The 23,994-nt window shown below is 42.0% G+C and overlaps 1 protein-coding gene and 1 non-coding gene across 2 annotated transcripts; one reads left to right on the forward strand and one right to left on the reverse strand.

The window, feature by feature from the left end:
- Nucleotides 1-515: 515 nt before the first annotated feature.
- On the reverse strand, nucleotides 516-23,183 carry LOC141631660 (uncharacterized). Its single transcript, XM_074444300.1, has 3 exons — nucleotides 23,077-23,183; nucleotides 21,063-22,362; nucleotides 516-1,114 (listed from the first exon to the last, which is right to left on the reverse strand). The coding sequence occupies exons 2-3, from the start codon at nucleotides 22,348-22,350 to the stop codon at nucleotides 516-518; spliced, it is 1,887 nt and encodes a 628-aa protein (XP_074300401.1). The 5' UTR covers nucleotides 22,351-22,362; nucleotides 23,077-23,183.
- Nucleotides 565-671, forward strand: LOC141635476 (small nucleolar RNA R71). Its single transcript, XR_012540164.1, has one exon. It is a non-coding gene; the product is annotated as a small nucleolar RNA R71 (small nucleolar RNA).
- Nucleotides 23,184-23,994: the final 811 nt, after the last annotated feature.

The following is a 23,994-nucleotide window of genomic DNA, read 5'->3' on the forward strand; positions in this document are numbered from 1 at the left end:
TTTTGCTTTTGGGCTTGGAAATTTGGTGTAAATTGTTGTTTTTGTTGGAAAGTGGGGTTTTGGACATTTTGTGAGCCATGGGAAAAATTTGGGTGGGCTCTTATTCCGGGATGGTATTGATTGTTGTTGAAAGTTTGTCTAGTCGGGCTTGATTCCCACACTCCATTCACTTGCTCCATACAATTTGCCTCTCCCATCATCAAAGGACATTCATTTGGTGGATGCCCTTGATCTCCACAAATCTCACAACAATGCACTTGAGACCAATTTGATGAAGAGTTTCTTGAGATGTTACTAGAGTTCAACAAAGCAATTTGTTCCTTGAGTTCCTCTATCAATCCCTTAGCTTCCACATTGTTTGTTGATTCCACATTGGACTTCCCTTTCCTCTTGTGGCGTTCATTATTCCAATGAAAAGTACGGGATGCCATCTCTTCTATAAGCTCCTTGGCTGTCTTCTGATCAATTTTATCTAATGCCCCCTTTCCCGAGCCGGAATCTAGGTTCATTTTCATTTAATTGCTCAACCCCTCATAAAAGTTGTTGATCAACTCATCATCTCCAATCCCGTGATGAGGACATAACCTTTGGAGTCCCTTATACCTTTCCCATGCCTCGTAAAGGGTCTCATCATCTTGTTGAGTGAAGCCTTGAAGCTCACTCTTAATCCTTGCAGTTCTTTGTGGTGGGAAGTATTTGTTTAGGAAGGCCTTGGAGACATCATCCCAAGTCCAAAGAGAATCAGGCTCACAACTCTTTAACCACTCCTTAGCACTCCCCCTCAAGGAATAAGGGAAGAGCCTAAGCCGGATAGCATCCTCCAACACTCCATTTGCTTTAAACATATCGCAACTATCCAAGAATTCATTAAGATGTTCATTGGGGTTTTCGGTGGCTCCCCCTCCAAATTGGTTTCCTTGGACTAGTTGCAACAAAGAAGCCTTCACATCAAAGTTATTTGCTTGTATAGGTGGCTTGACAATACTAGGATTCACCACCTTCTTCGGAGCCAACTTGTCTCTCATAGGAACCGCGGCCATTGTTGCTTCTTCGGGAATTCCAAATGGATTCTCAAAGAACTCAAGATTACCCGGTTCTTCTAAAACACCTTCCACTACTCAAGAAAGGGATTAGTAACAAATAAAGACCTAGTCTAAACTAGAATAAAACGATTAATATCTAGCCTTAGCTCCCCGGCAACGGCGCCAAAAACTTGATGGTTCAAATCTTAACCTCGCAAGTGCACGGTTTGTCGTCGTACAAAATGAGGGTCGAATCCATGAAGAGCTAGGGAGATTACTAATCGTTCTAATTCTTAGGCTTAGTTAAGTCGATAATAATAGAGTTTGATATTTTAACTAAACAACTAAACTAGTCAAATTAAAGTGCTAATAAACTAATTATGAAAATTGAGCAAGTGAGATTGTAAAAGATGTCATCAAGGTTAAGGAAGGCCTAGGATCCGATCAAGCCCTTAGCAATGAGTCATAGTGGCAATTAGTCAATCAACAAGTAACGGGTTCATGGGGTCAAGAGGGATAATGCTAGCTAAACTAACCACCCAACCCTCCCGAGTGTAGGTAGCCTCTTGAGTCAGGTTAAGGTCCCACTCCCATGGATGACCAAGACCGAGTCCAAGGAATTAAGGTCAACAATAAGTCCCAACTAAGTCCTTCCCCACTCCCATGGATGGAATACCTTAGTCAATTGGTTAAGTCTCTTTAGATTGGTCTCACTCCCGTGAATAACCCGCCTACAGTCGATTTCCGAAGTATACCGGTACCCACTACCATAAGCCCAACTCCCATTGATAGCCTAGGTAGCCCAAAATCGGCCCAACTCCCATTCATAGCCTCAAAAGGTTGGACAAGGGTAAAACAAAGGGTCAATTCAAATCACCCAACCAAAATCGATTACCCATAACACCACAACTTGTCAAAAGTGATTAATCACCAAAATAAACTCATCATTTAGGCCTAATCGGACCCTAGAAGGGTGACTACTCACTAATCATGCTAATTAAACTAATACAAATGATAAAGGTTGACACTTTAGCAATTGACATGTTATAAAATCGATTTCTACTATTAATCATGCAATTAATAACTAAGATAATGATAATTAACTAATTAAATTATAATTGAGATGAAATTAAGCTTAAAGGTGGTAACTTTAACTACAAGAGAGGTAAATATTCAAATTAAGAAATAAATAAAATGCAAACAAGTAACTAAGAAAGATAAAGGAAAGAGAAAATACCAACAATTAAAGGTGAATGAACAAGGAAGAAGAAAATTGAATAAGAAACTTGAACTTGAATTATATGAAGAATGGATGAAGATTTGATCTCCAAAATACAAAGGAAATTTCTTGTGTTTCTCTCTCTACTTTGCATAAAATGAAGCTTAGGGTTTTAAGATATGGATTTGGGGTATTTATATGACCCCATAATAGTCCATTACAAATTTTAGCCCAAAAAGGAAGAGAGATGAGGGGGGAAACGAGTAAGATGAGGTACGTACCTCATCTTACGCTCCTCATCTTCTTCTTATACATCAAAAGTTGGTACAAAACTCAGTAAGATAAGGTTCATTATGGGCAGATGAGGTGCATCCCTTGTCTTACGCTCCACATCTTCTTCAATAGTACCAAAGAATAGGCCCAAATCAGCCGGATGAGGTACGTTCTGGGAAGATGAGATACATCTCTCATCTTATGCACCATATCTTACAATCTAACTAATGTTCCTAGCTTATAAAGTTCATGTCCGACTTCCAAATTGCTTTGTTCTTCTTTTCCCTTGTCATAAACTTGGTCCACCGAGGTACCTACATAAAGAAAGCACCAAGAGGAGTACCATTGACTCGAAATATGCACATGACAAACCGGGAAAATAGCCAAAAAGAGAACAGAGAACAAGATTTGCAAAAGTGGCCGAAAGTTGAGCTTTTTGGCAATTTAAGCACTCAAAATTGGGACTAACAAGAGTCTAGAAGGTAGATAAAACACGTGAATTAATGTGCTAACAATGTTACACATTATATGACAAAATGAAAATTGACAAAAATAAAATGGATTCTATTTTACAAAAGGGGCACCAGCTTTTATGGGTAATTAGGGTGAAATGATTATTTGTTTTTAATTGTTAAAAATACAATGATTACCATTATAGACTAGAATACAACCTAATTCATTTTGATAAGACCAATTCTAAAAATTTGAAGGGCATGCATTGGCTCCCTTGGCCACTCCCTCCCACTGGTTTTCCACCCCCACAATAAGAATAAGAGTTGTTCTTATTCTTATATTATTCATTCTTACATTTTTATTTTTAGACAACCTCTCTCTCATTCTCCCTTCTCTCTAAAATAGTTTTAGATTTATAATTGTTCAAAGATCTAATTAATTTAGAGTATTAAAGTAGTAATAAGAAATAATTTAGATTAATTTTAAGGCTTCTAATAATCATATCTAGTTAATATATTATTAGATTTAAGGGATAGTCTTGGTGCAATCAAGAGGAGAATCTCTACTTTAGGATTTTGGAAGATCATCCATAAAGTTGTAGCTCAAGAACAAGTATAGGATGGTGTCCTCTCTTGTGCCCTAAAACCGATTTCTACAATGTAAGGGACATTGTTCCTACTTTTCTCTTTAATTTATGTTGTGCATGCACTAGATCATTATCTAAATCAATGAGTAATTTAGACCTATTATTAAATAAGTTTAATTAGAGGATTGAGAATCCTTTTCATAAAGAAATAAAAAAAAGGTCTTAAAATACCTTTTAAAATGTAATTAACCAAATATTATCACCGAAACACGAATTAAACCGTGATAGTATAAGGAATCAAGGGTGAAAATGTTTTATGGCTAAAAAGTTTATCATAAAAATGATTTCAAATGGTTAAAACCGGTTGTAAAATGAAATGAAAAAATGGAAAGAATAAACTCAAACACGTTTAAGTTCTGACCTGGACACCCCATTGCGGCGCGAGGTACCTAGTGGTGACTAGGGCCTTCTGTTTTCGGTCAAAACTCGGTTTTGGCTCATTCGATCCGTATTTTAGATCATGTTATGCAAGTTTTAGCATGTTAAGGTCATAAAAAACAGATAAAAAGACATGAAAAGTATTATTACACCCTCATACTTACATGCTAGGTTTGAGATGATAAATCGACGGAAGTGTAACAACTTGTTAGGTCGAAAAACCCGGTTGAAAACCGTTTTAGCAATGTAATGAGTGTTTTATTTAGTTTAGTGATTGTGTAGTTGGTCGAAGTGGTCGGTCAAGTGATTTAATACACGATGACGGTATCAAACAATGTGTAAGACTTGTATTTTCGATCGGTAGGTCGAAAACACATGTCGGTTTGTAACTTGAGAAATCGAGACTAGAATTTTAAGGGAGAAATGAGGGGGCGGACACTTGCGTGCCTTCAAATGGTGGCATTTGAGGGTTATTTATAGAAGATTGAGTGGTTGTGTGCGTTTTGAGCGACGTGGCCGCATGGGCTACTCGAAGAGGTGCGAGCCATTTCGTGGGTCTTCGAGCTGTCTTGTCACCATTACGCAATTGAAATCATGATTTGTTCTATCCTAGGTTTTGGATAACATGATTGTTGTACTTGACCATTCAAGTATACTGGGTATACTTAACATGGAAGCTTTGTGATGTTTGTTTTTTTGTGTTTGACTTGGTTTGACTCGTTGTTGGAGTCGGGATTTGAATTTTGAGTCGGTTTTTGGTGCAGTGTCGGTTTTGACTCTAGTTAGTGTCATTGCGACCCCATCGTCGTGCATAAAACACTCTAGGTACTTTTGAAACGTTTTGAAAATGTTTTGTTTTCGAAATCGTTTTGAATTTTCCGACGTATAGTTTATAAAACTGTCGATTAAACGTAATGATTCCTACGCATGTTGTAGTCCGATAATCATCGGGTGTTTATTGGGGAGTCAACAGATACTGGATATCTACAAAGCCCCCACTTTGACTGAGGCTTGGACAGGGCGAAAGTCAAAGTATAGCCCCCAACTCAATCGTAGATTATAACCTGGAGACCAAAGCGACGTCGAGGCGGCTCGAAAGGATTCGGGCCAAAGACCTACCGTCGGGAAGGGCGACACCCAGGCGACTCAGGGACACGAGTCAAGGACCTGCCGTCGGAAAAGTTTAGAGTGCGTCGACTGTCCATGTGGGTCATTTAAAATCCGTTAGACTACGTACAAAGACTCGCCAGCCATAGGAAGGAGTCATACCTGAGGCATCTTCAGGATATGTCCTTGAGTTTTGGTCTTGTTTGCGCGCGAAGGCTTGCCAGCCATGTTGCGGATATGATGTGGCTCGCCAGCCGCGTTGAAGGTACGGTTTGAGGCTCGCCAGCGATACTGAAGGTGCGTTTTGAGGCTCGCCAGCCATGCTGAAGGTGAGTTGTGAGGATCGCCAGCCATGTCGAAGATGCGTTGTGAGGCTCGCTAGCCATGCTGAAGGTGCGTTTTGAGGCTCGCCAGCCATACTGAAGGTGTGTTGTGAGGCTCGCCAGCCAAGCTGAAGGTGCGTTTTGAGGCTCGCCAGCCATGCTGAAGGTGCGTTGGGAGGCTCATCAGCCATGCTGAAGGTGCGTTTTGAGGCTTGCCAGCCATGTTGCAGGTGCATTATGAGGCACGCCAGCCATGTCGAAGATGCGTTGTGAGGCTCGCCAGCCATGTTAAAGGTCGAATGATCGACTGCGGGAAATAGCCGTGTTAGACGGGCTTATTTCAAGAAGTTGTTGAGTTAGTGGGCTCCGTGGGGAGGTCTCTGATATCCTGCGGGGAATTTCGGTGTTTAAAATGGATGTTTATGGAGCCGGAAGGAGATAGGTTTGAGCTCGGCTCCTGTGGATGGCGGTCTCTGTTATCGTAATTAGTAATTTCTAACCTCGAAGAGCGGTAACGGTTTTTATTGTCGTTGCTTAGAGTTTGTAGAAATAACGAATGTGACTTCCGCCATTTAATGTTTGTTTGGGAGATAACAGTCTTTAACTCCGTCATCTTGTGATTTGAAATTTGTGAGGAGTAGTGAATTTGAATTCCACTTTCCTGTTTTTGTTTCAAAAAGGTGATGGCTTTTAATGCTGTCATCTTGAAATTGTGTAAATAACGAATCTGAATTTCGCTATTTTGTATCTTTTTTTAAAAATGACGATTTTTAATTCCGTCGTTGAAATTTGTGAAAAATAGCGAGTTTGAATTTCACTATTTATTTTTTGTGATGACTATGACGGTTTTTAATTCCGTCGTTGAAATTTGTGAAAATAGCAAATTTGAATTTCACTCTTTGTTTTTTGTGATGAAAATGACGGTTTTTATTTCCGTCGTTGAAATTTGTGAAAATAGGGAACTTGAATTTCGCTATTTGTTTTTTGTGATTTGAAAATGACGGCGTTGAAATTTGTGAAAATAGCGAACTTGAATTTCACTATTTGTTTTTTTGTGATTTGAAAATGACGGTTTTTAATTCCATCCTTGAAACTTGTGAAAATAGAAAACTTGATGTTTTTTTGTGATTTGAAAATGACGGTTTTTAATTCCGTCATTGAAATTTGTGAAAATAGCGAATTTGAATTTCACTATTTGTTTTTTATGATGAAAATGACGGTTTTTAATTCCGTCGTTGAAATTTGTGAAAATAGCGAATAAATTGGGCCAAAGCCCAAAACTTCGCTTAATAAGAATGGGAGCACCTCAAAGAGGCGCGAGCCGTCCTGCGAGGGAAGAAGCCTCTCCTTTTTTCAGTAAAAAGACGCAAGAAGGCCGAGCTCCCCATTGCCTTCGTCTTCTTCGACACAAAACCGCAAAAACCCACAAAATCGCCATTTTTCAAATTTGCCATTTCCTTGTTTTCGTGCCATTGTCTTCTTGTCATCTCAAGGTATGTAAATCCTTTTGAATCAATTTGAATTTGTTTGCCTTGTTGTTAATTGAATTAGGGCGAAACCCTAAACCTTCAAAGATCGATTTGGGCATTTTTGCTTGGCCCATTTTTGAGTGAAATTGATGATTGCATTAGGTTAGAAACTTGTTTAGGAGTATAGGGGTGCTTTTAGTTTGCATTTTAGTCCCCATTCCCGCCTTTTAGGAGCAAAAACGTGAATAAGACAAAAGATCGTCTCATTACATAATGTTGTGCTTGTTTGCTTGAGTTGTGTGCCCCACTAGGTTGCATTGTAGACGGGGAAGACCGTCTTTGCCATATTGAACCTTCGTTGGGCGTTGTGGGCAAAATTTGAATTTTTGCCTTTGTGAGACGGTCTTATGCTGACGAAATAAGCGTCTGTTTGGGCTCAAACTGAGCCGGTTTGTCTTGAAATGGACCTTATCGGTAGTTTAGGTTACTTTGAGATGTGATTAAATTATGTTGTGGTCGTAATTTTTAATTTTGACCTGATTGTGCCCGAATTGGCGCGAAATTGCCTTTTTTGAGCTGTGAAAAATACCCAGTTGTGTCGAGAATCTTTTTTGCTTGCTTTGCGGACCTTGTGCGGTCTTTGAGGTGTTGGGTGGTTTTGTGTAATTTTGTCGTTATTTTGACTCGTTTTTTGCTTGAAAACAAGGGCGAGTCATTTGTTTTTTTTGGGCGATTTTTGTGAAGTGTTTTCGTGGTAATGCCAAAATTTCGGCTCACGTTTTTGTTGTGTCCTGATTTCAGGTGAGTGTTCTGGGGCTTCTAGGCCCACTGGATCCGTGGCCGAGGCCTTAGAGCTCTTGTTTGGAACTGGACCGGTTAGTACTCCGGCGAGTGTGCCCGAGGTGGTGGTGGAAGACGCTTCCGAGGAGGAGGCCACTAAGGAGGCTGTTAGAGGCGAGGGAGTCGTAGGGGCTCGAGCGGGGTCTGTTGCTGGACTTGCTCGAGCCGAGGGAGCCACAGAGGCTCGGGAGGAGCCCGTTTTGGGGTCGTTGGTGTTGAGAGAGCTCAGCCGGGTTCTGAGGCCAGTTCTTCTAGAAGGAGGATTAGCACTAGGAGGAGGACTCCTCGGCCCTCTAAACAAGGGCTCCAGAACGTTGTACGGATTGTTGAGAGGGGTCTTCTTCGTCCCGTGTAGTCTCGCGGGGCAAAGAGGCGGAGAGTAGAGACGGAGGCGTATGACGCTTTCGTTGATAGTTGGGATGCTAGACGGGTTACGGCTCCGCGGGGGTTGAACCTGCGGACGGCGCTTGCTTGGGCTGAGGGCTTTGACGGTAGCCAGTTGTTGTTGCGGCTAGACACTCACAACTCCTACCGTGCGCACGAGGGCTTGGTGAGTTTGATGCTTCGTTGAGTTTTTTACTGTTTTTGATATTTCAGACCTAAATAGATGTTTTGATGTTGTTTGTTTCCCAATTTCAGGAGATTGCTACCATGAGGACTTTCTCAGGCTTCTCGACTTGCATGGGCTTTTATGACGTTCTCCAGGCCGATTCGAGGGCCTTGATAGAGAGGTCGGCTATGGGGCTGCCGGTTGCTTCCTGGCGCGAGATTCACGGGGCTTCGATTAGATCGAACCTGCGTTTGATTCGCGCCATGTTGGACCATTACTGCGACACAACGTCGTCTTCCACATGGAGTTTGGGGAGGTCGGTATCACTTTGGAGGACTTTGCCATAATATCGGGCCTTCCTTATGGCGAGACGCCTGGCCAGTTCCCGGAGACGCCGAAGAGAGTGTCTTCTGCCGTGATCACGGGTTTGATCGTCGATGTTTTGCCTGCACTGACCGACATCACTCCTTTCCTGATAGCGATCTCCTATGTGAGGGACCACTTCAGAGGGAGGGTGACTGGCTTTGTTCCGGCGTCGTTGGCGAGCCCGGAGGTTGAGCTTAGAGCTAACGCGCAGGAGGCGCGGTTGTGGTTGTGGTACTTTTTGGGTACCACGTACTTTGGTGACAAGGGTGAGCGCTTGTCGACCAAGGTACTTCCTTTGCTGGCTGACCTAGACGCTTTAGGTCAGTACAACTGGGTGACGCCGGTTCTGGCGCGTTTTACCCGTTACTTGCACGCCGTCGTTCGTCTGGAGACGATGGAGGACGGGAGTTCTCCCGCTTTGGTTGGTCCTGACCTAATCTTGGAGGTACGAGCGTTTTTTTTGTTTTTTTATTTTGAATTTGATTTTTTGATTGATTAATTTTTTTTTAGTTTTGGCAATTTTTAAAAAATTGGCTGATTTGTGGTTGCTGTGTTTTGGTGTTACAGGCTTGGTTGTTTGCTTCCTTTGTCCCCTTGTGCCCGAAGACAATGGGTGACGTGCCTTTGGTTTACCCGGCTGTGAGGGGTTGGACGGTGGCTCGGAAGAAGTCCACCAAGTCGACTTACGAGGACTGCAGGCGTCGGGTGAACGCCCTCCGGGTGGGTGATGTAAGTCATTTTTTCTTATATCATTTGTTTTGTAGAAAAGGATTGAGATAGGATGACTAGGTAGCTTAGAAATCCCCCAGTTAGTTGATGAGCTTTACCATGAGTGTCGTTTGTCGGGTGGCCTTGGCAGCACTACACGGGCGTTCTGGCCTCTGTTAGGGAGCGTCTGCGATCTCGCAGTTGCCAGCGTTTGTACCTTGAGACGGCGATCGAGCCGGCTTGGTACCTTGGCGAGCGTTTAACTCGCCAGTGTTTCAGTGAGACCTTCATGGTGCCGGTCGATCCGCCTCGGGTGTTGTTCCAGGAGTTGACACCTGACGAGGTTGAGGAGCACCTTCACGGTAGTGGCGGTGAGGAGTTTTTGTTACGAGAGGCCGACTACGACACCTTCCATTTGTCGAGGCTTGCTTGGTACCCGATCGAGGTATGTTTTCCCCTGTTCTTTGTTTTACTGCCTCTCTTGCCCCTTTTTTGGTGGAAGGGCTTGTTACCTTCGACACGATTTCCCGTTGTAGGGTGTAGATGAGGACCCAGCCCCCAGCTTTCACAACATATACCACTTTCCAGGGGCCGGGTGGTGAGGAGTTACAGCTGCGTCTGCCAGAGCCTGCGGTTCCTGAGGTGACCGATGTCGGCATGGAGTGGAGGCTGACAGTTTTGAGGGTGAGCTTCTAGTTCGAACTCTCCTTCTTGTTTGTATTTTGTCTTGCTTTTTTGTTTTGTTGAAAGCCTTTTTTGGTTGTTGGTGTCGACTGTTAGTTATCAGGCTTTGTGGCAGATGGCTAACCGGTGGAGAGCACTTGTAGGTGACCTGGCTGCGAGGGAGTCTCGGCTTGCGCAGGTTCTTTTTGTTGGTTGTTTTGTGTGATTTTTTGTTGCATTTTAGGTTTTAGATCTTAACGACCTGTATTGTGTTTTATAGAGTAACGCGGATCCGGTGGAGCTTGCTCGGGTCCATGCTGAGCTGGACGCAGCGAGGTTGACGATCTAGGCACAGGAGCTGGGGCTCATTAGTCAGGACCAAGAGCTTAAGCGTCGTGAGGACGAGTTTCGGAGCCGAGATGCGGAGATTGCCTCTCTTAGGGCTCATTTGACCGAGACGTTGGAGAGTTCTCCTGAGAAGGGGCCAGAGCAGGAGGTGGTGTTTGGTTTGCCCGCGACTCCTCGCGAGACCGAGAGTAGTCCACCGGGAGGCGTTGAGTAGTTGTAGTTGTCCGTCCGTGTTTTTGGACTTCGGTTTATATATATGTACATTTTGCATGAGGCGGTTTAATTTGTATATATGTGTTTTTGGTTTGTAGTTTGTTTGTGTTTGGCATTTTTTGTGTTGTGTTTCGGAGAAGCACGGTCAACGGTTGATTCCCCTTTTGCTTTGGCATTTGTTCCTGCATTGTTAGTGTAGAAAACAGGCAACAAGTAGCACATACGCATACATGTCAACACACAAAAGCATTTGTTAAAAACAAAAATAACCACGATGACCCGAAGTTAAAATTGAAATTAAAAAGAAATTTTGAAAATTTCGCGACAGTCGTCACGTTTGGATTTTTCAAATAAAATAGTCTTGAAATTTCGAGAAATTAATTCGTGTTTGAATTAAATTACATCGAATTTTTCCAAAATGATTTGCGACTCGAAAACTAAAACTCAAACCGTCATGGATGAATTTCAAAAGAGATTTTGCAAGTGTGTTTGATTTGATTTTTGTGAGATCAAGACTCGGATTTGCACTAGTTTTTAATTTTTGAGAAGAATTGACGTCGTGTTATTAATTTTCGAAGTTTTTTGTGAAAAAATGCGAAAAAGCGGATAATTTTCGGAATTTTTTACTGACATGGAAATGATCTGTCGCGGATCGGGGCAACTAGCCCTTCCCCCCTAAAAAAAGAAAAGAAAAACCCGTATGTTTAAAGCTGCGTCATGGAAACCGTGTTGGATTTCGTAAAACACGATAACAAGGAAATGTGAGTGTGAGGAAACACAAAAATTCCGGATAGGCCCGAAGAGGCGCGAGCCTTGAGGCAAGAAATTCTAGGTGTCAGGAAGAAACACAACTTGATAGGGACAAATCAAGGTGCGGATCCTGAGAACCAACCCAAAGAGGTGCGAGGCCATGGGCGATGCAAGTGAGCATCCCCCTTTTTCAGAAAAAAAAGCGCTGATTGTTTTGTATAAATAGGACGTTTGTGCTTCATTGTTTCATCATCCGAAACACGAAAAACATCTCTACGAAAACCTTTCTTTTTCTTCCACAAAATAATTCATGGATACTTTCGAAAATAGGTTGCGACATTGGTGTCGGGATTTGTCGCCTCCCGAGAAGTATCAACTCGTTGTAATGGGAGTTGGTCAATTATTGGTGCTTCGTCAAGTTAAGGTGTAATCCTCGTTCCTTGAAGCATGCTCTCGGTTTTAGGATTCGAAACATCATATTTTCATTTTTCCGAAAGGTGAATTTTGTCCTCTTGCCGAAGAAGTGAACCATTAGAGGGTGGCCGGGTTGTATTCCGGTGCTTCCTCCGACTCGGTTGTGTTACAAAGAGAAGTTTCGTTCAATGTTGGGCTTGTCAATGAGCCAAGTGAACTTTCTCCTTGCTCCCCATGGTGTGGATATGTTGGCTCTCATCAACATCTTCTTAAACCGGTTGGATGTTAATGTCTCGGAGGTGGCTAGGCGAAGGGCTCTTGCCTTTTGCCTATTGCATGCATACCTCCTTGTCGATGCCTTGAAGAAGGAGGGGTCAAGATGGTACGGTAGTATGACCCTTGTGCATGTGGTTGAGCAAATGGAGCACGGGTGGACTCCATCGTGGTTGGTGCTTGGCGAGATCATCCAAGCTTTGGACAAGAATGGCTTTTGTTGAGAAGTCCCTTCGTTCGGATCTCCAAGGATCCTCCAAGTGTGGCTCATGGAGAGACTAAGGTATGTAGAGCCTCCGGTCGATTCTTCTTCTTACTCCTTCCGTCACCTTACTATGAGGAAGAAGTTGTATTCGGATAGCTTTGCGACCACCGAGGCCTATTGGACCTCGAGATTGGTGGAGAAGGGTGGTCCTCATATCCGTTGGGTGGTGTCGTGGTGGCACTTGAGGTCCTTCACGGGGTTGCCTGCTCCGGCCGCTAGTTCTTGTTCTTTGATGGTGGTGGGTTTGAAGGTTGCTTCCTTCATTTATCCCGAAAGGCTTATGAGGCAAACGGGCCGCCAAAAAAAGGTACCCGCTCAAGATACTCTCGTCCAAGAGAGTGTTTTCGAAACTCCGAGCTTGTGGAGATTTTTGAGAGGTGGTGGGCCACTCGGCCGACTTGGGAGGTACCAAACCCCGTTGCTACGACATGGGTGACTCCCGCTTATATCAAGTGGTCTAGAGCTCAAACCTTGGAAGAAAGATCCAAGTTCTGCAAAAGACGAGGTCGTTGACGTGAAGTATAGAGAAGTTGGCAAGCCCAATCGTGCCTTCTTTGACGACGTTGTCGATGATGTTGGCCCGGATGTAGTGAGGCCACCGAAAAGGAGGGACTCGGGTCCCAAAGTGATGGTGAGCCGTGTGTAGGCTCGGCTTGGACCGAGTATGGGGTCTTACAAGAGACCGGATGTCGTCGCCGTTGTAGATCCGTTGAGGATCCATTCCGAAGAGGAAGTCCATGCTAGGCGGGCCAATAAGAAGAACAAGGGGAAGATGTACCCCGAGGGAAAAGGAAATGGTAGAATGGAAGAATGAAGACCTCCATTACCTATTTTACTATTATGTTGTAATATTGTTGTGTGTTTTTATTATGTTGTACTAGTTAGGTATTGTGTATTTTTGTGCTAGTTTTACTATGTGAGATGTCTTAGTTGACACTCTAGCTTGGCAAGTTGTGGACTTGAATAGCTTTATTTGTTGCCAAATTTGTAATCCTTCTCATTATTAATTAAATAAGAGGATTGTTTGTGTTGAAATAAATTGTGAACGCTTGTTGTTTCTTCCATCCATTTTGTAAAGGCAATTCGGTTTGAATTATCCTAAACATTGCACCTGTGAAGGGAGATTTTCGTGGCAAGGGAGAAAGGCTTATTTTTTTGTTTATTTGTGGAAAAAGGGAATGTTTTCCCCTTCTCTTTTGTTTTGAAGTTGGTATGGGTGATTGTTTTTTTTTTTTTTTTGTGGGGATGGTTGTATCCTTCGTTTGTAAGAAAGGATTGCCTATGTATCCACCTGAAGAGGTGAAATCAAATCATGCTCGTAGTTCGATTGTTTTGTTAATTTTGTTTTGATGTTGTGGTTGTATCCTTCTTGTATAAGAAAGGACTGCCTATATATCCACCTGAAGAGGTGAAATCAAACCATGCTCGTAGTTCGAATGTTTTGTTAATATTGTTTGGATGTTGTGGTTGTATCCTTCTTGTGTAAGAAAGGACTGCCTACGTATCCACCTGAAGAAGTGAAATCAAACCATGCTCGTAGTTCAGGTGTTTTTGTTTGAGTGCAAATGGATGTTGCCTTTGACAGATCAAAGATCGTTTGAAACATGGCACGGTATCATAACTTAGACTCGATAAAACATGCGATTTAAAATCAGAACGCTTTCAGGAATTGAATTGAAAGGGATATTGTGGTCACTAGTTATGAAACTAGGGTAAGGTTTGTGGTTACTAGGTTTCAAGGGTAGTATTTCTTGAGTTGGTCTAGGTTGGTCGGGTTTGTGAAATCCTCCCCGCCTAGGTCACTCAATCTCACTGCGCCACCCACGAAAGTATTTTCTTGACTGGGTATGGCCTGGCCTAATTGGGTTTGAATTTCCCCCTCGGATCGATGGGTAAAGGTGATCGAACCCACTTGAGGACCAAGTCGCCTTCCTTGATGTTTCTGGGTTTGACCTTTTTGTTGAACGCCCGTTATATACGTCGTTGGTATAGCTGGACGTTGTGCAAGGTGTTGAGTCACCGTTCGTCTACAAGCGTGAGTTGTTCGAACCTTCGACGGGTCCATTCTGCCTCAGGAACTTGACTTTCCAGTAGGATGCGTAGAGATGGGACCTCCAACTCTATTGGTTGAACCGCCTCCATACCATATGCTAGGTAAAAGGGTGTGGCTCCTATTGGTGTTCTAATAGAGGTTCGGTATCCCCAGAGGGCCAATGTGAGTTTGCTCGTCCAATCGCGGTAATTATCTTGCATCTTTTTTTATGATGGTGACAAAAGTTTTGTTTGCTGCCTCTACTGCTCCATTGGTTTGGGGACAATAAGGGGATGATCGATTCCGTTTTATTTTGTACTTGTCCAGCAAGACTTGTGTTTCCCCCAGGAAGTGGGAGCCTTGGTCGCTGGTGATTTCATGGGGTACCCCATATCTGCAGATGATGTTGTCCTGAATGAACTTGGCCACTTGTTTGGCGGTCAAGACTATATAGGACTGTGCTTCCACCCATTTGGTGAAGTAGTCAATGACGACGAGGACAAAGCAATGTCCTTTGGTGCATATCGGTTTGACTTTTCCGATGATGTCGATGCCCCAGGTCGAGAAAGGCCAGGGTGATGTCATGGTGTATAAAAGGGATGGGGGTATATTTTATATGTTGGCGAAGATTTGGCAATTGTGGCAATGTTTGACGTATTTTCTGCAATCGGCTTCTATGGTGGTCCAGTAGTAGCCTAACCGCATGATTTTTCGGGTTAGCATCATTGCGCTCATGTAAGGGCCGCATTCTCCGTCGTGGACCTTTTCCATGGCTTTTTTGGATTTGTGGTGATCAGTGCAAAGGAGAAGAATCCCCTGGGGTGTTCTTTTGTATAGTTGTTCTTGGTTTATCATAAATTGTGATGCAAGTAAACGGATGGCTCTTTGTCCTTTGGTATCAGAGTTAGGAGGGAATTCGTTTTTGGTTTTGTAGTTGAGGATGGCTTGGTACCAAGGTTAGACATGGTTTTCCTCGTCGTTGTTGATGGCGCAGATGTGAGTTGGCTCGCTCCTTCTCTCGACACATAGGGGCATTGACATCATGTCGTCAGGTATGTTGACGAGCGCGGCATGTTTTGCTAGGGCATCAGCAAATTTATTTTCCTCTTGTGGCAAGTGGAAGTAGTTGAATTGGTCGAAGAATTCGGCCTCTTGATTGATTTTTGCTCGTTAGGGTGCTAAGTTATCGCTCGGATTTTCCATGATCCGGACACCTGATTGATGATGAGTGAGGAATCACCGTGGACCCTAAACTTTGCTTGTAGGCTGATAAGGCATGCTTCGTATTCGGTGGCATTGCTGGTGACGGCGAAGTCTATCTTGACTGAGATCGGAATATGTTCCCCTTCCGGTGATATTAGAGGGATTCCTACCCGGAAGACTCTCAGGTTTGATGCACCATCTAAGTATAGATCTCATGCGTCGGTGTCGGCACAAAGGATGTCTTCGTCGGGAAGTGAACATGTGTCGGTCGTTGGATCCTCGTTGACGGGATTTTCTGCTAGGAAATCGGCGACTGCCCTTCCCTTGATAACCTTGACGGGTACGAATTTGAGGTCAAATTCAGATATATAGCATGAGTGTCCATCTAGACAGCCATCCGTTTAGTACGGGTTTTTAGAAGATGTATTTGGCCGGGTCCATCTTGGAATATATGTGAACCGTGTAGTTGAGCATGTAATGTCGCGGCTTCTTTGTTGACCAGACTAGAGGAAGACATGTCTTTTCGTGTTGGGTGTATCTTGTTTTGTATTCGATGAATTTTTTTGCTGATGTAGTAGATGGCTCATTCTTCGCCGTTGACTGTTTGTGCTAGCATTGCTCCTATGGCTGTGTCGGTGACAGCCAGGTATAAGGATAAGGGAATTCCCCACTAAGGTGGCATGAGGATAGAATGCTTGGATAGGATTTCCATTATCCTGTCGAAGGCCTTTTGAAAATCATAGTCCCAATCGGTGTGATCGGAGGCGCGAAGCTTCTTGAAGATTGGTTCGCAAATCATAATGAGCTTGGCTATGAAGCGGCTGATGTATTGGACCTGACCGAGAAACCCCGAATCTCCTTCTCGTTCTTAGGCCGAGGCATTTGCTGGAGAGCTTTGATTTTGGTAGGATCAATTTCGATGCCCCTTTTGCTGTTGACGTGTCATAAGAGTTTTCCGGACGTGACCCCGAATGCACATTTCTGAGGATTTAGTCTTATGTTGTATTTTCGAAGACGAGCGAAGAATTTTCGAAGGGCGCTGATGTGGTCGTCCCGCTCTTTTGATTTGACGATCATGTCATCGACATATACCTCCACTTCCTTGTGAATCATGTCGTGTAGGAGAGTGGTGGCGGTTCTTTGGTAAGTTGTTCTGGTGTTGATTAGACCGAAGGGCATGACAGTGTAGCAATATGTACACCACTGTGTAGTGAATGCAGTCTTGTGCGTGTCTTCCTCAGCCATTTTGATCTGGTCTTACCCAGCATACCCGTCCATGAATGATAATACGGCGTTTTCGGCGGTGTTATCCACCAGGATGTCAACATGTGGCAGAGGGAAGTCGTCTTTCGGACTTGCTTTGTTCAGGTCTCTTAAGTCGACGCAAACCCGAATTCTACCGTCCTTTTTGGGCACGGGGACTATGTTGGCCACCTAGTAAGAGTATTCGGACACTTTGATGAAATTGGCTTTGAACTGTTTGTCCACCTCTTCCTTGATTTTCACGGCACATTCAGGGCACATACGACGCAACTTCTGGTTTACGGGTTTAGCTACAGGTTTAATGGGTATCTTGTGCTCTACAATCTATTGGAGTGAGTGTCCTTCACAATAGTGCGTTTACATTTTAAATCTCGTACGAGGAATATAAGGGACTTAGTTCATATATTTGTCAGTTGATCAATGTTAATCGATAACGCTCGGCTGACTAGAGTTTGACGTTACTGTCGTGTGATGGCGGTGATAAACTGATCCCTTTAGGTCACACCTATAGGATGATGCCCAAATAAATAAATATCAAAACTAATTATTTGTATGAGATACAAATTAAATAAATCCTTGTATTAAATGACTTTTAATTAAGTCATGTGTATATATTATTTGATGACGAGTTAAGAACTCGGGCCAAGAGGATTTATTGTTTAATTATATGATAATTAATTAATAAATGTAAATTAGAATTTGTTAATTAATTAATTTTATACGATATGTGTATAAGTTTTGAGGCGGAGGTAATTAGCTATTTAAATTTACAAGATGTTGTAAAATTAGCTAATAAGGGTTCATAGGACACATCTTATATTGATAAAATGAGCTAATAATTACATAATAGTTAAGTAGTCATTAGTTGTTAATTTGTATTATTTAAGTGTTAAATAATAAAATTAATATTTAATTATATAATATAATTAAATATAAGACTTATAAGCATTTATGGGACAAATGTCGAAAATCGAAATGGACCCAAATACAAGTCAATGGACCGGTTTTTAATGCTTGGACAAGTGTCCAAATTGTTGACACATAACACCTTGTGTCCCCTTCCATTTGCCTATAAATACCCTCATCTTATACACAAATTAAGGGTTGGAAAATTTTAAGGAAAAAAAATCACCCATAAAGGCCCTCTTTGCCGGATCATATTAAGAAGAAAAGGAGAGTTTTTTTTTCTTCCATCTTCTTCACCAAAAACCACTTGATTAATTAGTTAATCATCATCAAATACTTCACATAAATAATAAACATAAGCTAATATTATTAATGTAATAATATTACATAATATACAAGGTTATCCTATACTTTTTCTAGTTAGTAATTTATAGGATAAAATTTGGGTTTAGTCTTGGGTGCATCATGAAGGAGACCATCTCCTTGGTGGTTTGGTGTTCTTGGAGGATCATCCATATTTACATGGCTCAAGAACTACAAAGATAGGCAATCTTTGTGGTGCCCAATTTGCCTTATACCTAATGTAAGGAAATTTCATCTTAAAATCTTTGCATGCATGTAGATTTTAGACCATCACATAAAGTTAGCTATTAGTTTTATTATCATAAGATGAATCTAAGATGGTTTAAAATACTAACAAGTGGTATCATAGCAATGTTCTCCTGAATGAACTTGGCCACTTGTTTGGCAGTCAAGACTACATAGGACTATGCTTCCACCCATTTGGTGAAGTAGTAGATGGCGACGAGGACAAAGCAATGTCCTTTGGTGCATATCGGTTTGACTTTTCCGATGATGTCGATGCCCCAGGTCGATAAAGGCCAGGGTGATGTCATGGTGTATAAAAGGGATGGTGGTATATGTTGTATGTTGGCGAAGATCTGGCAATTGTGGCAATATTTGACGTATTTTCTGCAATTGGCTTCCATGGTGGTCCAGTAGTAGCCTAACCGCATGATTTTTTGGGTTAGCATCATTGCGCTCATGTAAGGGCCGCATTCTCCGTCGTGGACCTCTTCCATGGCTTTTTTGGCTTTGTGGTGATCAATGCAAAGGAGAAGAATCCTCTGGGGTGTTCATTTGTATAGTTGTTCTTGGTTTATCATAAATTGTGATGCAAGTAAACGGATGGCTCTTTGTCCTCTGGTATCAGAGTTAGGATGGAATTCGTTTTTGGTTTTGTAGTTGAAGATGGCTTGGTACCAATGTTCGACATGATTTTCCTCGTTGTAGTTGATGGTGCAAATGTGATTTGGCTCGCTCCTTCTCTCGACACATAGGGGCATTGGCGTCATGTCGTCAGGTATGTTGACGAGCGCGGCAAGTTTTGCTAGGGCATCAGCAAATTGATTTTCCTCTTGTGGCAAGTGGAAGTCGTTGATTTGGTCGAAGAATTTGGCCTCTTGATTGATTTTTGCTCGGTAGGGTGCTAAGTTATCGCTTCGGATTTTCCATGATCCGGACACTTGATTAATGATGAGTGAGGAATCACCGTGGACCCTCTACTTCTTGATGCCAAGTGTTATGGCTACTTATAGGCTGATAAGGCATGCTTCGTGTTCGGTGGCATTGCTGGTGACGGCGAAGTCTAGCTTGACTGAGATCGGAACATGTTCCCCTTTCGGTGATATTAGAGGGATTCCTACCCGGAAGCCTCTGAGGTTCGATGCACCATCTAAGTATATATCTCATGCGTCGGTGTCGGCACAAAGGATATCTTCGACAGGAAGTGACCATGTGTCGGTCGTTGGATCCTCGTTGACGGAATTTTCTGCTAGGAAATCGGCGACTGCCCTTCCCTTGATAACCTTGAGGGGTACGAATTTGAGGTCAAATTCGGATAGCATGAGTTTCCATCTAGACAGCCATCCGTTTAGTACGGATTTTTCGAAGATATATTTGACCGGGTCCATCTTGGAGTAGATGTGAACCGTGTAGTTGAGCATGTAATGTCGCCGCTTCTTTGTTGACCAGAACAGGGCAAGACATGTCTTTTCCTGTTGGGTGTATCTTGTTTTGTATTCGATGAACTTTTTGCTGATGTAGTAGATGTCTCGTTCTTCGACGTCGACTGTTTGTGCTACTATTACTCTTATGGCTGTGTCGGTGACAGTCAAGTATAGGGATAAGGGAATTCCCCGCTAAGGTGGCATGAGGATAGGATGCTTGGATAGGATTTCATTTATCCTGTCGATGGCCTTTTGACAATCATCGTCCCAATCGGTGTGATTGGAGGCTCAAAGCTTCTTGAAGATTGGTTCGCAAATCATAGTGAGCTTGGCTATGAAGCGGCTGATGTATTGGACTTGACCGAGAAATCCCAAATCTCCTTCTCGTTCTTAGGCCAAGGCATTTGCTGGAGAGCTTTGATTTTGGTAGGATCAATTTCGATGCCCCTTTTGCTGACGACGTGTCCTAGGAGTTTTTCGGAGGTGACCCCGAATGCACATTTCTGAGGATTTAGTCACATGTTGTATTTTCGCAGACGAGCGAAGAATTTTCGAAGGGCGCTGATGTGGCCATCCCGCTCTTTTGATTTGACGATCATGTCATCGACATATACCTCCACTTCCTTGTGCATCATGTCGTGTAGGAGAGTGGTGGCAGTTCTTTGGTAAGTTCCTCCGGTGTTGATTAGACCGAAGGGCATGACAGTGTAGCAATATGTACACCATTGTGTAGTGAATGTCTTGTGCATGTCATCCTCGGCCATTTTGATCTGGTCGTACCCAGCATACCCGTCCATGAATGATAATACGGCGTGTTCGGCGGTGTTATCCACCAGGATGTCAACATGTGGCAGATTGAAGTCGTCTTTCGGACTTGCTTTATACAGGTCTCTGAAGTCGACGCAAACCCGAATTCTACCGTCTTTTTTGGGCATGGGGACTATGTTGGCCAACCAGTAAGAGTATTCGGACACTTTGATGAAATCGGCTTTGACCTGTTTGTCCACCTCTTCCTTGATTTTCACGGCCCATTCAGGGCGCATACGGCGCAACTTCTGCTTTACGGGTTTAGCTACAGGTTTAATGGGTATCATGTGCTCTGCAATCTGTTGGAGTGAGTGTCCTTCACAATAGCGCGTTTACATTTTAAATCTCGTACAAGGAATATAAGGGACGTAGTTCATATCTTTGTCAGTTTATCAACGTTAATCGATAACGCTTGGCTGACTAGAGTTTGACGTTACTGTCATGTGATGGTGGTGATCAACTGATCCCTTTAGAGTTAGTTGAAGTTGGTGAGCAAAACAATGAACATAGTAGGCATGTGGGTTATTCCTCATTATCAAGTTTCTAAGACCATTCAACTCACCTCTCATATTACTTGCTCCATCATAACCTTGACCCCGAATATTCGACATACTCAATGAATGTCCATCAAGTAAATCCTTAATTGCAGCCATAAGTGTCAGACTACTTGTATCATTTACTTTCACAACACCAAGAAAACTTTCACACGCTTTTCCTTTTTTATTAACATAACGTAAACAAAGGGCTAATTGCTCCTTTTGAGAGACATCACAAGACTCATCAGCTAATATTGCAAAAAAATCATTATCAAGATCTTCAACAATAAGCCTAGTAGTTTCTTTTGCACAACATTTGATAAGATCTTTTTGGATTTTTGGGGCCGTCACTTGGTGGTTACCCGGAGCATTAGTGAGAACAATCTTAGCAACACTTTCACTTCTTCCAGCAAGCCATGTCAATAGCTCAAGAAAATTTCCCCTATTATTTGAAGACTCTTTTTCATTATGGCCACGAAATGCTAAACCTTGTTTCAAAAGAAATCTCAAACATTGAAGAGAATATACCAATCGAGCCTTGTAAAGAGTTTTGGTTTTGCTACTTACTTTGTCTACCTTTTCTATTATAGACGTTTTTTGATTTATGAAATGTTCAAATTTTTCTTTAGCTTCATTGTGAGCACTACCAACTCCACCAACATGTCTCTTAAACCTTTCTAATGCTTTTCTCCACTTTCTAAACCCTCCATCCACAAATGAATCATTACCGGGAGAACTTGTAGAATCTCTAAACAAGTAACATACAAAACAGAAAGCCGCATCATTTTGCTCACTATACTCAAGCCAATCATATTGATTATACCAATAAGCTTTAAAGCGACGCTTTTTGGTACCTTCTAGTGTTTGAGGGAAATCTGGTTTTGGTATTGGTCTACAAGCCTTCTTGTCGATAAATCCTCTTCTTATAATATCTCGAACATTAACCGGGTAAGATGAAATTGGGTTTCGCTTTGCCGGATCATGTGGTAAAAGATCAAGTTCATCTTCATCATCTTGATTTTGAGAAGGAATAAAAGGAGACTCGTGCTCATTATCATTCTCTACTTGTGCTTGATCACAATCCTCACTTTGATTCTCTACTTGCATTGGATCACATTGCTCACTTTGGTTCTCTACTTGTATTGGATCACATTGCTCATTTTGATTCTCTACCTCTGAGGTGTGTTCATCATCTTGCTCACTTTGGTGGTTAACTTCTTGAGTTTCTCTTGATAATGGTGTAGATGATGAACAAGATTTTTGGGACTTTCTATACTTGCTCCAACAGTCTAGAATAGTTTTATTCTTCCCCATCTTCTTCAGTTACTAAAATAAACAAAACAATGAAATTTTAAAGGAATTTTTGTGGAACTAAGCTACTGCCTAGAGGGTTTCAATTGCAGAATAGTCTTCTAAATTTCACTAATAATCTGTCACAAAGCGAAAGCAATACAGCTTAACTCGGAAGTTAGCGTTCAGTTTTGAATTATATGCTATAAATTTGAATCATGTCATCAAGGATCAAGCATTAAGCATTTTTGTATATTCAGTTCAATATGCTTTATGTTGAAATTTTTTGGTGACCAGGGAATTAGGGTAATAAACCTGTCTTTTTCGTAATCTATATTTTCCTCTTGAACTCTTTTTGTTTAAACTAGAGCATGTAATGAATCTTATGAGCTATCTATGACTACCAAAATTTTGTTTCTGTGGTAACAGGAATAGAGCAAGGGTTCTATTTTATATGAAATCATATTCCCCTGAGGGCATCCGACAGTGAGGCAGTGAGCAGTAGCTAGTAATTACCATCAAAAATTAAAAAAATTAAGAACATACTCAAAGTCTCAAATAACAATTAAATCATTGATTCAATTAATGATGACCATTCATTAATTAAGCACACAACACTACAACAATGCACACAACACTACAACAATCAACAAATGAACAAATCCAAAATCGAATTAGGGATTTATTAATTTAGGGTTTAAAATTTGAGAAATTAAATTGGGGGTTATTAATCGAATTAGGGATTCATACCTGCGGTGGTGCGGTAGTGGCTGGCTGCGGTGGACGTGACTCGCGACAACGAGAGTGGTGGTGCCGTGGAGGAGACTGGTGAACCAGAGGAGGGGTAGTATTGGTGAAGGCGATTTGATGGTGAGAATTGAGATTGGCGATATGTTGATAGGAATGAAACGTCGATCTAATTTTTTAGAATTTTTTTTTTTTTTTTAGATTTTTTTTTTTTTTTTTTTTTTTGGGGTGCACGTGCCCCCCCCCCCCCCCCGGGCCCCCCTAGGTCCGCCCCTGCCTCATATACATAATTTTTCGACTAATTTGGATCTCTTAAAATTTCTAACCTGCCAAAACATCCAAAAGAGTGGATTTACCAGAGCCAGAAGGGCCCATAATACCCAAGACAATTCCAGGATCAGCAAAACCAGTAACACCTTGTAAGATAGAGCACTGTTGAAAATTGTCATCAGCTGCATTAACTAATAAATCTTTCCATATCAAGAACACTCGATGGGCGGACCCAGGTGTTAGGCTACTTGGGCTTTAGCCCAAGTTGTTTTTTGGGGTATGAATTTTTTACTTGACTATTCTACAAGTATTCTAATGTAGTGAAGATGCTCAAGAGCTTCTGGGGTTCGATTCCTGCGATAGCTGTTATGTTTTGTTTTGTTTTAGTCTACATTAATTAAATTATTAGCCAAATTAGCTAATTGCCACTATATGAACTATTATACAATTTGTAAATATATTTCTCCAGCTTCAATGTAGTCAATCAATCAATCAATATATAATATAAATATATATTTGAGCCTTTGTTCGAGCAACGTTGTAGTCTCCAACTTTTTAAAAACTAACACTTAAATAAATTTTAAAATTAATTACTTACAATTTTTCTATTAGAATTAGAAAATCATTAATCATTTACAATTTTCCTATCAA

This window comes from Silene latifolia, chromosome Y (assembly GCF_048544455.1).
Source record: "Silene latifolia isolate original U9 population chromosome Y, ASM4854445v1, whole genome shotgun sequence".
Taxonomy (NCBI): domain Eukaryota; kingdom Viridiplantae; phylum Streptophyta; class Magnoliopsida; order Caryophyllales; family Caryophyllaceae; genus Silene; species Silene latifolia.